At 38.4% G+C, this 15,348-nt stretch overlaps 1 protein-coding gene across 1 annotated transcript in view; it reads left to right on the top strand.

The window, feature by feature from the left end:
• rapgef5a (Rap guanine nucleotide exchange factor (GEF) 5a) overlaps positions 1-15,348 on the top strand; it is a 37,248-nt gene that overhangs the window by 16,296 nt on the left and 5,604 nt on the right. Inside the window, exons 6-15 of the mRNA XM_020932536.2 lie at positions 1,369-1,450; positions 1,537-1,585; positions 1,668-1,741; positions 3,362-3,538; positions 9,370-9,515; positions 10,462-10,562; positions 13,386-13,464; positions 13,553-13,697; positions 14,659-14,750; positions 14,830-14,860. Of these exons, the coding sequence (XP_020788195.1) occupies positions 1,369-1,450; positions 1,537-1,585; positions 1,668-1,741; positions 3,362-3,538; positions 9,370-9,515; positions 10,462-10,562; positions 13,386-13,464; positions 13,553-13,697; positions 14,659-14,750; positions 14,830-14,860 (976 nt within the window). The remainder of the gene's footprint in view (positions 1-1,368; positions 1,451-1,536; positions 1,586-1,667; positions 1,742-3,361; positions 3,539-9,369; positions 9,516-10,461; positions 10,563-13,385; positions 13,465-13,552; positions 13,698-14,658; positions 14,751-14,829; positions 14,861-15,348) is intronic.

The raw sequence follows: 15,348 nt of genomic DNA, 5'->3' as shown, positions 1-15,348 counted from the left end.
CTGCAAAAATTTTAATTTAAAAATCAAATTCATTATAGTTTTAAAGGGCAGACTGGGACAAAAGCATTAGTTTGGTACTTTATTTCCTCTGTGTAGCGCTATTAAATAAACAATCTGTAACCAAAGAGCTTGCAGCTTTGGAATGCATAAATGCATGGAATAGATCTTTGTGCTCAGCACTGAATCGTTTTAAATTAATATTTGAAAATCACAGACGCTGTGGTTAATTTACAAGTTGAAGCACTAGTTAAATAATAACGCCGCAGAAAAGGAATAGTTTACTTTTTAAATTTTCTTTTACACTAATCTGAAATAAATCTATCTGACTTCCTGACTACAGAAGCCAGAGTGTGGAAAGTCAATTTATAATGCATGAAATTGTGAAACGACTGAGAAGTGCTCTGTTAAACGAATGCACTATTATCATGAACCTGTTCCCATTTGCAAGGGTTGGTCTACCTTTGTGTCAAACGGGATTGCTTTCACATAGGGTCTCATCTTATCACAATCTCCACAGCAACTTTTATCAGATTACACTGTACTCACTCAGACACAGCCATCTGGCTGTAGCACTCTTTCATCCTCTCCTCCTCACAACTATTACTTGTACCAGTGGGAGCTGTTGATAAAATCCAAATTATATGCAAAGTGAGTTGTGTGTGTGCTGGAGAGGAAGGAAGATTGTGTCTCCTTTTTGTGTGTGAGGCAGTACGTAGAAAACCAAGCACTTCTAAGCGAAACTTATTAGATCCATGGCCCTGGGGTGCAGTCTGCTGTTAGTGGAGGCAACCTTGTGTTATTGCTGTGGGAATAATGCAGAGTTTACCCCAAAACAACCACTGGTTTCTACAACAAACATTGTATAAGACAAATGTATTAGAGAGGGAAGCACTCAGGCTCCAAATCTATCACAAGATTAACATGTCTTTCTACATGAAGAACACATGTACACACAGGCGCCACACACACCCCCAACATCAATACAAGGGTGTGTCTGGGAGCTATTTTAAATGAAGCCACATAAAAGAGCAGGGGGTGCACACAGAGAGCACAAAGACTGGAGAACTTGAAAGATGAAGGAGAAGGAAAAGCTGCAATTACTATTGATTATTACTATAGTAACACCATAGTAGTGTAATAGTACACTACATTACTACTGAATATGTGAATCAAGCTATCAGTAATCCGTAACATAGTGACTTCTATTGAAGTTTAACAGGAAGTGGCCACACATCAGCTCTTTGACTGCAGAGCTTTTTTTATGTAACCAGGGGGCAGTGTAGAGAAGGGGAAAGGGATCACTGTTACACCTTTCACTGGAATGCTTCATTATAAATGTATAATTTCATATATATACTTATTTATCAGGTCAGAGGAAGACTCTGAGGGCAACAGGGACATCTGCGGAGAGATTCTTCAGATGAAAGCTCTGGAGAGGCTTACCTCTACAGTTAGTTTCATTTTACCTGCATTATTTATTTATTTTTTTCAGTTTTACCTTGAATACCAATAATTGTATTTTTTCTAATTAAATAGGTACAAAGTGAACTGGCTGCAGCTCTGGCTCGAAAGACTCGTAAAGCATGTGCGTATACCTTATATAAATACTGCTACTTCCCTCAGACCTCAGATTTATTAATGCCACTTCTTGTAATTTTTTTTTTCAGTATCAGAGCAGGACTCTGAGACGACTGAGACGAGCCACCAGGAGGCACGGACACCCAGTGAAGAGAGCAGCCCTGTATGTAACACAAACTGCAATTATCATTTACCCACTCATCAGCCTGCCCTTTATTTACTAATACATTATTTATTTATGTGAAAAATATACATTAATATTGTGACTGTTTGAAAACTAAATTGAAAGACCCATGTGAGTGCCACACAAGTGCACACCTCTGTGAGACTGCTTGTCTCAGGTCATTCAGTGCAAACGCGTGCAGCTACTTGGTGACTAAATGTAGAAAGCAGGGCCAGCATGTTCTCTTTGGGTGCTGTCTTTGTGCTGTAGAAATGTCTGTTTCTACATCTATTATTTATCCTCTATGTACACCAGAGACAACTGAGAGCTGCTGGGAATGGAGCAAAAATATTTTCTGAACACAGAGGACATGTTAAATTTTCATAATAAAAGTTTATTTTAAATAAATGACAGAAACACTCAAATTATGTTCAAATAAAAATAGGTGGTTAATATTAAGTAATGGTTAAGAAGTTTTGTTTGTTTGTTTTAAAGAAGAATCTTAATATTGTAGTTGCACTCTGAAAATGAGAGTGGGAGATGGGGCTGTTACTTAAGGGACCACTACATTTGCACAATTTATAGAACTGTTTATCTTGAGCTTTGTGTCTGTAAAAGGAAACAGACATGAAACTCTGCAGCTCCTGTCTCAGATTAGAGCACCGGCTGTCAACATTTCCCATCAAGATAAAATATTGTGTGGGAATCTGTCAGTGCATATGTTCAGTGAAATGTACGAGCAATTTTTATTTAATAATATTTAGAAAACCAATGGACAGTTTCTTTTACTATTTGACACATTCACATTTTGTATTAATGACATGAGGACATTGCTTACAAATTGTCAATAATATGAAGAGTTAGGGGAGAGTACAGAATTTCTTTTTTTCTGACATATTCATTAGGTTAGAACAGAAGCTTGCCATAATCCCCTCACAACACCTTTCTTACTTATGTTGAATGACCTTTGTATGGGTCAGAAAATGAAATAACACATTTGACCATCATTATATGCTATTGGTGTTCAGGGGTTTTACAGGAACACATTACCTCACTTTGAGTCAAATGAAAGCACCAATACCTCTGTTGAAAGGAAAATAAACAGACCGGCTACCTGCCACTGGCCATAAACATCACTCTAGCAGCCCCCAAGAGAGCCACCTCTGCTGGCTGTGTCGCCCGCTCTGTTCAAGGATAAACCCATTAAGTGCTCTACTACTCTTTATTTCCCTGTCAGCGTTGTAAATGTGTAGTCTTCCTCTCAACGCTATCTGCTGTGTTTAATTTAGAGATCCGCACTATTGTACAAATTGTTTTGAGGAGGAGACATGGATCTTACTACACAGTACACACCCCTTCATGCCCCATCCCACACAAACTCCCGCCCACTTCTACCTCTAATCTGTCTCTTGCAGTTGTTCTGACACAGCAGTCCACAATGAGAGGTGTCCAGATATGGAGCTAGTGTAATGGATACACACTCCCAATGAAAAGAAGATTGAAGGCCTAAGATTTCCAACCAAAAAAAAGAAAATAAAAAAACAGTTCCCTGGATCTAACGTGTGCACAATGTCTTGGGACTGTGGGTTAAGGTTTGTGTTCATGCCCCCTGTGTTACAGCTGGGGGGCGTGTGCACATTACGAGATGGTGGTGGTGGCGGCAGTGGCATGGGGTCGATGTGTGGGCGCGAGGAGCTGACGAGTCGCCTTGGACTGGAGGCCGTTCAACGCTTAGCCAAAGATGGATGTAGACTGCTGCAGAATCACAACTACAAACTGCCAGAGCGAAACCCAACAGTGAGTATTCTTTCACACTATTCGTCCTGTGAAAACTTTTATATCATAGTGCTAAGTAGGCATGATACAGTATTGAAATTTGGTGTCATGATTATCATGGTTAAAAAAATTGTGATTAACGATTATATCACGATGATTATAAAGTTGCTGACATTATACTTTAAATATGGAACTTATTCATAATATTAAAATAACTGATATATAATTGTACTTTCTTATAAGTGAAAACAACAATGATCTAGAATAACACATCAAGGATAAGGAGCTTTTTTCCTGCACATTCTGGTGATAAAAAGGCGATTATCTTTGCTGGCAATTCTTCTATGTAAAATGTCACACAAATGATTGTCTACCCTTCTCATCACGTTAAATGATATTATTGTTTATTGCCCCATCCCTAGTGCTAAGTAGGCCTGTCACGATAATTACTATATTGACTTATTGTTCAGTATATGAAAACTGGAACAATATAGTTTGAGGCTCAATATTTATTGTGTGTACAAGTGGAGAAATGTGGGGGATTTTTTTGTTCTAATACCAAAATGTGAGCTTTACAAGGTTAAATAAGTGACTTATATGTCTAATTATTGGTTAAATAAGTGACTTATATGTCTAATTATTGGTCCTTATTGTTGTTTATCTGTTGCAGCTCATGCCTTTTAATGATACTGTATATTTAAAAATGTGTTTACTGGAATTATCCTGTTTTGTTGTCACTGTGTCAGGGGACATAAAGTAGCTCCAATATCTCAGTGTATATCTGTAACAATATAACGTTCTTCAAAATTTATTATCGTGACAGACCTAGTGCTAAGTCTTATGCTACAAACTGTAATGAGTTGAGGTTGTATGGTTTGGGTGAGTGTTGAGTATTGGACGTCACTGTAAGGTTAAATGTGTAATTACCTCTGCAGTTTGTAAGTACACGCAAAGCGCTCTCACACCTCAGGGCTGGCTTACTCAGTTTTGGGTCAAGTATCATGTGTCATCAGGTCACACAGGTAGACGGGTAATAAGATGATCTAGTTGCCTTTGCTTTACAGTTCAATTGTTAAGACATTATTACAAAAATGTTTTGTTTAAATGTTTCTTTAAAGGTGTAAAATATAACTCTTCAGACAGGGAGTTGGTCCGCTACCTGCTTTTATATATTTGTTTTTTGCTGTAACATACCATTGTAAACCTGCATTCTTAGTGTGAGCAGGTTCACCTCTCCGTAGATCTGATGTGTAACTTTGTCGTGTTGCATTATTTGCTTGTCTCCATGAAGATGGATAAGTTTAATGCCATTCAGTGGATGACTCTAGGCAAACCATTAACTTAGACTTTGACAAACATTATTCATTAACACTGAGAAATTATTTGGACACAGCAGCTCAGACATCACATTATATTATAATAAAAACAAAAATATAAAGCTATAAATGGTAATAATAAATTGGAAATAAGTAGATATAACAAGAGACTGGTGTCAAATAAGGCATAATTATACAAATGTTATGTACAAGTAACAATAAAATATTGACATTTAGAAATGCAAAATATATCTCAGCTATATACAAGTTGTGGGTAAGGAGAAACAGTGCAAAGATGAAATAGTGATTGATATGATATAGTGTTATCTATTACATAACGGTGAGTTCCTGTACAGTTGTATGGAATATGGCATGACTGTAGTCCTGTATCTCTCCCTGACATCTTATTGGAAACATCTGGTAGCTGACCTTCCACCAGAAAACATACACAGAACATCTTTACATTTGTTTTTATCTGTGGTTTTGCCTCCCTGCTGTGTGGACCCAGATAAACATGCTGCTTCTGTCTAGTGGGACTGAGATGATTTGCGTCACTTATGTTTCAACAGCACCCAAACCCCAGTTACCCACTCACTTTTGCACATAATCTGGTTGTGAAAATACACCAGTGCCAGTACTTAACAGCCCAGAAGCAGCTGAGAGTCTTGCTTGAATTAGATCTCTGACCACGTCTTCTCATGTGGGCATTAATTATGGTTTAGTGCAACGTGATACTCATTTTATAGACTGTGGAGGAGCAGGCATGACTGGTGTCTAGGGCTGTTTCTGTACGTTTGCTGGCTGTGGTTATTCATGTGTGGGTGTCCTCATGGTTGGCTGATGTGAACACATAATGAGGCGCGTGTTAGTGAAGCACTGTACTGTAAAATCTTACTACACCTGAAAGCAGCCCAGCCAAACATTCTCAGATTCATATGTGGAATCATGCGTTATTACACTTTGGAGTGGTGCTATTTGGTAGTCTGTTACATAACTTTGTCCTACAACACTGTTTTGCCTCATGTCAACCTGACAGGAATGACCCTAACCCGAAACTTTACTGAGACATTCTTTTTACTGTACCTTGATACTTCTCTGAGCTGGGAAAATCTGCCTTTTCCTACGCAGCACCACCATATTGGAATCATCTACAGAAAGATCTTAAATTTGTGTAATTTGTGGTGTAGCTTGATTAGTTGAAGAAATTTGTAATAAGTGCGTGACCGAGAAGTGTATGTTTTTCACGAGAGGGGCAAATAGTTTACAATGTCATATTTTGTGATTTTACTGTTTAGTATTGATTGTGTTGGCTGCTACCTTAGCCAGGTCTCTGTTGAAAAAGAGATTCTAAATATCAGTGGGATCTCCTGCTTAAATAAAGGTAAAGTACAAAAAATAATAATATAGAATTAAATTTTGGTAATCAAACTCATAGTAGCATAAACAGAAATAGCTGTATTCATATTGTAAACATAAAAAGAAGCACACAGCGTGTTGCTCATACTGATATGAAATTGATTAGTGGGCAAATGACTGATCATGTAGATAAAAAGCAATTCTAGTCAAAAAAATTCTGCACCAGTTTAGGCTGGATAATAAAGCACAAAAACCTGTCTCTTGATATGAAGTCATCTCTTCTCTTCGGTCCTTTCTTTCTCCCTGACAGACAAGCTGGCTGTTTCCATAGTGATGCATTTGAACAGTGTAGTGCATGAGAAGACTTGGTCATTGTCCTCTATTTTTAATTCTGTTATAGCAGGCTGCATATGGCACAGGAGTCATCCAGGACAAGGAGATTAGACAAGGGCATATGTGAAGCCCATGTAATTTCATAATAGCTGTGAATTTTAGCCATCACTCCTAAAAGTGTTGGGTTTTACATGTAATTTCCAGGAATGGTGCCTAGAGCTATCACAACAGAGATAGACGGGGAAACAGGACTGAAGCAGGAAGGAAATGGAAAGTGCTTCCTCTGGGCTTGGGACCCACCTTTTCCTCTGTACAATATGTAATTCTGTGTGGGAACAAGTGCAAGGCCAAGGGGACCACATGGAGAGGCCAAGTAAGATGGAGCTCTTACATAACGACAGAGTGAACCACCATAAAATTAATTCTTGTGTAGTAGAAGTGATGTCAGAGATGGTTGATATGGTGCAGTTTGAACATAAATTCAAACCTGACTCCACCTGTCACACAGAGCATAAGGGATAGATAATATGTCTGCCAGATATTTGCACTGTTTTTTTGTTTTGTTTTTTTTAATCTGCTTTTGGTCGACCATCTGATCCTGACACACTGTACTAAAAGCGCACAGGACAAAATCTGACTGTAGTACAGTATACAAGGTTTCTGTAGAAAAAGTAAAAAGAGAGCAGAGCAGCGTACTGTACTGACAGTAACTGTAATTTCAGATCCTATTATTTGAGACCCATATTGGATGATATTTCGAGAGACAGGCTGACCAATAGAAGTGGCTGGCATGATAGTGAGCATAGTGCTACATTAAACAGCAGAGCATTGATTAACTATCCCTCCAGATTCGCAAATTGCTACAGGATCAGATCATTTTGAACATTGGGCACAGTTTACTTTTTGTTTGGTCCTATACTTTGATTAATGACAAAGATTTGTACCCACAATAAACCTGGATTGCATAGGCCCATTTCCCCTCCAAACAGGTTTCTGTGTAGCTTCATGCCTGTCTACTTTGTGCTGTATTGCTGCTTATGAAACACACTATTTTTACACATTCTTTCCACTGACTGCTGGTCACTGCTCCTTGTATTATCTTGTTTTCATGTTCCTGTCTCCCTCCACTCTGTTTTTGTTTCTCCCTTTCCCGCGCCATCACCATTGCATAACTGCATGACCCTTCGTCCTAATTCTTTTGGTACATTTTCTTTTTGCGAGTTGCATTCTTTCACAGGGTAAATTACTATTTTTGTGCATTTACACTACCATATGAATAGAGCCTCTCTTTAAGATCTGTATCACTAAGGCACACTATTTGACTGTGTTGGCTCATTATTATTTGTCTCAGCAAGTACCTTATCTCAGGTAATAACGGTTTGTCACTGTAATACACTTTCTTTAGTGTAATTTGGTTGCATAATACCCCAATTTGAATAGAAGTGTAAGTAGTGTAATTAAAGAAAGAAAGAATGCCTAGGTAAGGGAAGAGTCTTGTGACAACATGTTCTAGCTTGATTTTTTTTTCAACCTTCGATGACATGCTCTTCAGGTTTTGGCTTAGTTTGAACTACTTGGGTATCTTAGGTATCTTAACATCATTTGGGCTGTGGGGTGTGATTCAAATCCCAAATGTAAATAATGGTTAGTTTTCTGCTGGCTTCGTTCCCAACTGTAATCATCATCGCAGGGGATTTAAGAATGAACTCAAAATGAAATTGCAATTGGAATGTTTTTCACAAATTGCAGGCTGTAATTATTTAAGTAGTAAAATAAAATATTATTATTCCACATTTAATTCTGAACAGAAGCTAGTTATGTAATCTTGTGCCTTTAAGCCTATACCTACTTCTGAAATAACCAATTCCCACACTTTAACTTGAGCGGAATCCTATGAGATATAATCGTCTATTCTTTTCATCTGCCAATCACAAAGAGCTGACCTGTTTGCTGATGCTCATGCTACTGTGTAACATCAAACATAGCATCATATTATCTTAAAATAAATAATAACTCCTGAAAGAAAGAAAGGACTCCTGAGAAAGCTGTGTATATTCTTCATTACGTCTTCATTACTTCTTCATAGCACAAAGTTTGCAGAGCACATGTGGTGAAGACTGTCACTCCTGTCCCTCTCATCGCGCGCTTTTCTTTCACTTTGATCTTGCGCTCTGTTCTCCTCGGGCTGTTCCTATTGTGCTGCTTTGTCCATCTGGAGCCTCGTTCCCATTGTGCCATTGCTGCAACTGTGCACTAAAGTCACAGATCATGTTGCCATTCTGTTTTTTCTAAAACGAGGATATAATTTCATCTTGTATTCAATCTGCCCCCATTATCTATGACATAATAAGAGTGTAATTGTGATGGGAAAAATTAACCCATCCATGATGCTGCGCCAACATAAATATTTTCTTTTGAGCTTACTGCTAAACATAACATTAATCTACCAAAGTCTGGTGCAGGGGCAATGCCTTCAGTACTGCTGGCCGGCTTCAGTTTTTAAGAACATATTTTTTTAATTAGTGGTTTCTTGATCCTTTGGCAACAACACTTGTAAATGTAACTAAAAATGTATTTGTAGTTATTGTGGGTCTAAACGTCAATGTGGGAGAGGGGAATTTTTATATATTTTTTACTTTAATTGAATGTAGTCAGACTGGGTTGTGCAAATTAAACTCAAACCTGAATCCCCAAATTATGTAATCTCATACGACCCTGCAAGGGATTTGGCTGTATGCATTCTTCACCATTGTGTTATGTTACATGTCCTAGTAGTGTAATAGCTGACTTGCTATCTGTTGAATCCCTTGGTGACAGCTGTGCCTCTCTCTCTCCCCCTCTCCTCAGGACAATGTGGGTCGGGTGTGTCTGAAGGAGAGGGGTCGTGACGTGTTGGTTTTGCGGCGCGTGACGTCATCGGTGACATCACCTTCGGACCGGCCCTCGCCCACCTCCACAGGCAGTGGATCACGAGAAGACGACAGCAACAAGAGGTTAGTTCCCAGCTTTAATAAGAACCTTTAACACCCTGCTTCTGCTGCTCATGTATAATTATGGCACTCCTCCCTGCTAGTTCTTGTATCCTGTCTCTTTTGCCGAGTAGCACTCACCAACACATAGTGTATATGTCTCTGGCATTAAGTATGGAGGAAGTAAGGAATAAACTGGGCTTAATCTGAATAATCATTTACTAGTAAAGTATTAAAATAATCATTGGCTGATAAAAAAAAAACAAAAACGTGTTATCTGCAGAATAAATAGACGGTAAGACATGCCAAAAAACAGTATCACTTTTTATCATATCACTGTTATTAAATCAAAATGAGTTAAGAAGAATATATATTTAGATTTTTAATGAAAAATACTTACTTTACTTCAAATATATTTACTTAATTATGCAGTACAGCTCCTGAGCCAGTATATGCCAAGACCTAAGGCACAATGTAGTAGGGAGTGTCTGTGACAGGCAGGTTAAGTGGGTGTGTGGTTGTGTATTCTCTGTCTTTGGTTGGAATCAGTTCAGTCTTGCGGTAGTGCTACTGTAGGAGCAGCCAGAGAGTAGGATGGGTCCCTGAGGATTTTTATTTATTTATTTTTTTTATATATACTTTATATTTTGTTGACAACAGGCGTTTTATCCCATAGCAGTTACACCTTCCTTTCTTGATACTGAAATCTTAAGAGACTGCCATGTCATACAATCAAAATGAAGATGGCTGAGCGTGCTACCCTGGCTGAAGCAGAGGAGGACTTGGATGAAGAAGACAGTGAAGACAGTTTAGACATTCCTACTTTTAACGTGCCTTATTTACGCTACATTGATGATGAGGGAAAGGAGGAGGAGGAGGGAAGGGGAGCATGGAGCAGTGACTGGAGAGATGGAGGAGGTTTGGGTTTGAAGGACTGTTACTGTTCTGATGATGACCTGCTGTCCTTCAGGTACGTGGTGGTGTCAGGAACGCCACTCAAAATCCTGGAGCATCTTCTCAGCGACCTCCGGCTGGACGACCAGAGAGGAGCACCGGAAAATAGAGAGAGCGGTGAGTTCATGGCTATTTAAAATATGGAAGCTTTTGCTGTAAACCATCTTGGGACAAATACTATATGAAAAAAAAAATTATAATAATATGAAAATATATTTAGTTACAGAATACTGAATACCTGCTTTAAAATGTATTTTGTAATGTATTCTATTGGTCCAATCAGAGTTTTGTACTCTGAATATAAGAATGCTTTCACTTTCACATGCGAGAGCAGTGTTTTCTGTTTGTCTTACTAATACCATGCAAATAGAATTTGCGTAATCAAATACCACAATGTATTCCTTTGAGACTACGAAAGTAGAAAAGCCTTCTGAATACTTTTACATTGAAGTTTAACTGTTCCAGATTACAGTTATTCAAAATGTGTATTTTCAGTACATGTATTTAGTTGCTTCCCAACCCTGGTGGTACATTCTAGCCTTGCTTATGTGTTTAACAAAATCAATCACTATGTGGATATTCATTTTAAATGTTATAAGACAAGTTCCATCATGACTTAAGAGACCATTTTTTGTATTGTGCTGCTGTACACCTGGCAGTAATGACTTTGTGAGTCAACCATTGAGTGCACTTATACCACGAGTCTGTGCCTGTAAGTATGAGAATCACACAAGAGGTTAAACGCTCTAATGGGTCTCTGAAATGATTGCCCTCAGGCCTTTTTGGGCCTTCACTGGCTCCTTTGCTCCTGTAAGTCAAACATAATGTGGAGCCATACTCTAATTATTTATCATAATGTTAGATGTAATCAATATGTGCTACATAACTGCACATCTGACATTAAAATCAAACCTGTTTGGTTGAACTTCTTCCAAAGGTAAATGTGGTAATTATATGATTAGCTAGATAGATTTTCTTATCATAATGGCATATGGTAAATTGATTCTTGACTTTTAACTTATTTATTATCAGAGGATTTTAACATATAAGAAAGAAATCTCTAGAGTCTCACAAGCTCAAGAGAATCACTGAGCATTACAAGTAGATGTATTTTAATAGTTTCCTGATAGGATACTGAACACTGCTCTTGCCTGTGTACACAATTTTAAGACAAGGAGTCTTTATGCATCTACTGCTCAGTGCCACCAGTTCCCAGATCTCCACTGGGAGCCATTCCACTGAATTGCAGGAAAGGAAGGAAGAGAGAGGGAGAATTGTAAGGAGAGCGAGAACTGAGGAGGTCTTTGTAAAGAAAATGTACGAGAAAGAAGTGTTTTGTCAAATTGTAAATTGTAAAATGCTTAACTTGTTATTGTTCTTTTGGTTATGAAAACATGTTTGCTTGTACCTAGGGTTGTGCTCTACATCAGTGTGCTGTTCCAACTGCGTCTAACTCTGCTGCATGTTTAACAGGCCCCAACATGCTTCTGAATAGAAGGCGATTACCCCAGCCACCCCTCCCCACATAAACACAAAACACAGCACCAACATAAAACACAACAGCAGATTACAACGATTAGTTTAGCACATACATAACTCTTATTTCCTCTCTGCTCTCAAGAGATCACATCCCGAAGGTTAAACCACAGTGAGTTATTCACCAGGGAACATGTGTGTGCTGGACAGAGGGTGTGTACAGCACAGCGGGCAGATGCAAAGGGCATATGCTGTAGATGAAAATGGATATTTATCATCACGCTGCACCATGAAGGGGACAGGCGATTGGAACTGCCTGGAAAGAGAAAATGAGCTAGAAGGGTTTCCTCATAGGGGGGCAGCCAATGTTAGTTTCGTTTCAAGAGAAAGATGGGAGGTAGAGGATGTTTACCTGAGACCTGAACCACAAAAATCAGCCTAAAACATTTCTCCATAAATAGTTTTTATTTCTTTAAAGGAGACAGTTGATTAAACTTTAATGCACCGGCCTGTGCTTAGTCTTCTATAATTGATTTCTTTGCTCTGTGCCCAACAGAACCATATTTGGGTCACACATTTTCCCGGGGAATGACTTTGACTCCCTGCACACACACGCATTAGAGTGCCTTCACATCTCCGACAATGGCTCATTACCCATCTGCCACTGGGGCTGTTTATGCTCGCGTCTCTCCCATTCAACACCTGCTGGGTCGCTCCTGCTGGTGCTGCTGTACATTAGCCACTCCACTCAGAGGGTTTCTTTGCTTTGTGTTAGAAGTTTAAATTCTGTGGCCAAGCACATTGAGGTTTCCTAAAGCTTGCAAATATTGTATTTTCTAATGTTTGGCTGGCTTAGTAGAACTCATTTTGGACTAACTTAATTATTTAATAGAAATTAATGTACTTTATTTTATGTAAATCATGTGCAAATATTTCAGTGGGTAAATGGTCACAAATGATATCGTGCAAAATATTGATGAATAATAAAACAGTTGCGGAGCGTTGGTGAGTTAAGAAATACAAAAAGGTTTCTTCTTTATTAAAGAGATCTGGACAGGACAGGGCCCAGCCTGGCTATCGACTGGCAGCCTCTCGGCTCGCTACTCAAATCTCTCCTAAAGAACTTCTGTGCTCTGAGGGTTTATATCAGAATGACATGCATACATTACATATGTAGGGACACATCTGTTCAGTAACGTGTTAATGAACCTTTACATTTGAACATAGGTAAACCTACTAAGGGATTGGGGATGGTGGAGGCATTTGTGTCCACCGAGATTCACATACTGTAATGCCTGGTCTGGATGTCTGTAGAAATCACATTCATCTACAGAAAGACTATGGCAGAAATCTTTTCTTCACAACATAAATACCATCACAGTCTCAATCTCAATCCCTGTCTGCATTGCAGCCCAAGGTCCAGTGACTCGTGACTCTACTAATTGTACCTTTTCTGTGTTGCAGAGATGCTGCTGGATGACTTCCTGTTGACGTACCTTGTATTCATGTCCACCCCAGACCTCTGCCAAGCACTGCTAGGACAATATCCTTTCAGCATCATAAACATGGTGTTCTTCCTTTAGCCTTTAGGTGACTCTGCTTTACCTGGTTGTGTCCTTGACCTCCTGCACCTACAGCAGCGCCCGCTGCAGGGGACAGGAGGAGGGTAAGGATGCCCTCTTCAGGAAGCGCAAAGTGCTACAGCTGGTCTCACACTGGAGCAGGCTTTATAAGGACTTTCTCAAAGAGGAAGAGCATGTCCGAAGCTTCTTGAAGGTAACACCACTTTTTCTACAAAATCCTCTGTACTCCATTATAGTCATGAAAATAAACATGATGTTTTCAAATAAATAATCAAACTTGTTTAGAGGAATTATGACAAATGCCTTTTTAAAGGATTATGGCATTTTTATAATGTATTTTAAATAATATTACGTACAGTACTGCTGCTGGGGTAAAATTGGCTTTTTGTGTGTCCTTTACTCTGTTTATGACCTGAATGCTATTGACTGTTTATAAGCCAAATCAAGCATATATTAGAATAAAAAGGTGCATAAACACCTCCATGTATTGTAAATATAATTGTAGAAAGTGAAATAATAAACCACTTTGATCAAAATGTAAATATAGTGGCAGTTTACATTTACTTTGCAGATTTCACAGCCAACATCATAACATATAAAAGCAGGCACAGGGCCTGCTCTCTGGGAACAAGCACAAAGCAAGCCATCACTTGTCTCTATGTAAAATGACAGCTCTAGTTTTATGATGCTGAGTTTCCATGGTAACTGGACGTGAGGGTTGGCATAGAGATTATCTGGTATGGAGTGCGTAACCCAGGTGATGGTTGCCTAGTAACAAGAGGAAGGATGATGGGGAATATGTTGTATTACCTTCTGATGATGTCAAAAACTCAGATGGAAGGCAGTGGCAAGAGTTACTGTATAAAATGTATACAGTAAAAACGATGAGCCAAAATCCAGAGTTTAGCCTGATCTGTTATTTTTCTAATGTTATTATTTTAATTATGCATTCTTTAAGCTGTTCCATTTCTAACAACAACACTGGCACCCTTACAGTATGCATGATACACTGACATGCACATAAGATTAAACATTATGTATGCAGAAAAACTAATCCTTAACTGAATAAATACATTTTACCATGTTTTGTGCTTCTACAAAAACATGTGTAAAATTGCTTTTACTTAAATATAAATTCTCTCTTCCTGCTATAGACACTGTACAGATGTGTTTTAGAAGACTTGTATGAGTTTCCCACCCTGGAGAAAGACCTGAAAGAGTTCCAGAAGCTTCTCCGCCGAAGACAGTACGTGTTCCAAAGAGTATCATTTACATAAGTCTGCTCCTGTTAAACTAATGCTCTCTTCAATCTTTCTTCAATACAGCACGGTAGATGATTGTCCTCCAAACCAAAAGGTAAGATAAAAATAATGTTAAATTGAGATGGTTACATGTAGCCTTTGTACAGTATGTATGAATGTGTTAAACAACAGAACATTCTTCAGTATTTAAGGGGCCTGTATTATGTTACTTTATGATCTATGTTTATAATGTTGTTTCCTCATCACAAACATAACTGGAGAGTTTTTTTGTTTCATTCACATATGTTTAACACACAAACCTTGCATATTTAGGCTGAGGTCTTCTGTCAGACAGAAAACACTCTGGAATTGCCAATCTTGACTAAACTAAATGTAAAATGTAGCTAATACTTTGAAAACTATCGCTTCATGACATCACAAGGTGGAACAGAACATTTTAAGCTTTGGAGATATAGACAGACTAATCATAAAAGGTTACAATATTCAATTTTATGCAATATAAGACCTGCAAATTATAGTCCCATAACAAAAATTATGTAGAAGAAAATGTATGATTTGTCCCTAAACTCTACTGTACACTAA

Source organism: Boleophthalmus pectinirostris, unplaced genomic scaffold, assembly GCF_026225935.1.
Source record: "Boleophthalmus pectinirostris isolate CB_2022bp ecotype Guang Dong unplaced genomic scaffold, ASM2622593v1 HiC_scaffold_21, whole genome shotgun sequence".
Classification (NCBI taxonomy): Eukaryota; Metazoa; Chordata; class Actinopteri; order Gobiiformes; family Gobiidae; genus Boleophthalmus; species Boleophthalmus pectinirostris.
The sequence above is the reverse complement of the archived record's forward strand: the minus strand, read 5'-3'. Positions and strand labels throughout refer to the sequence as shown.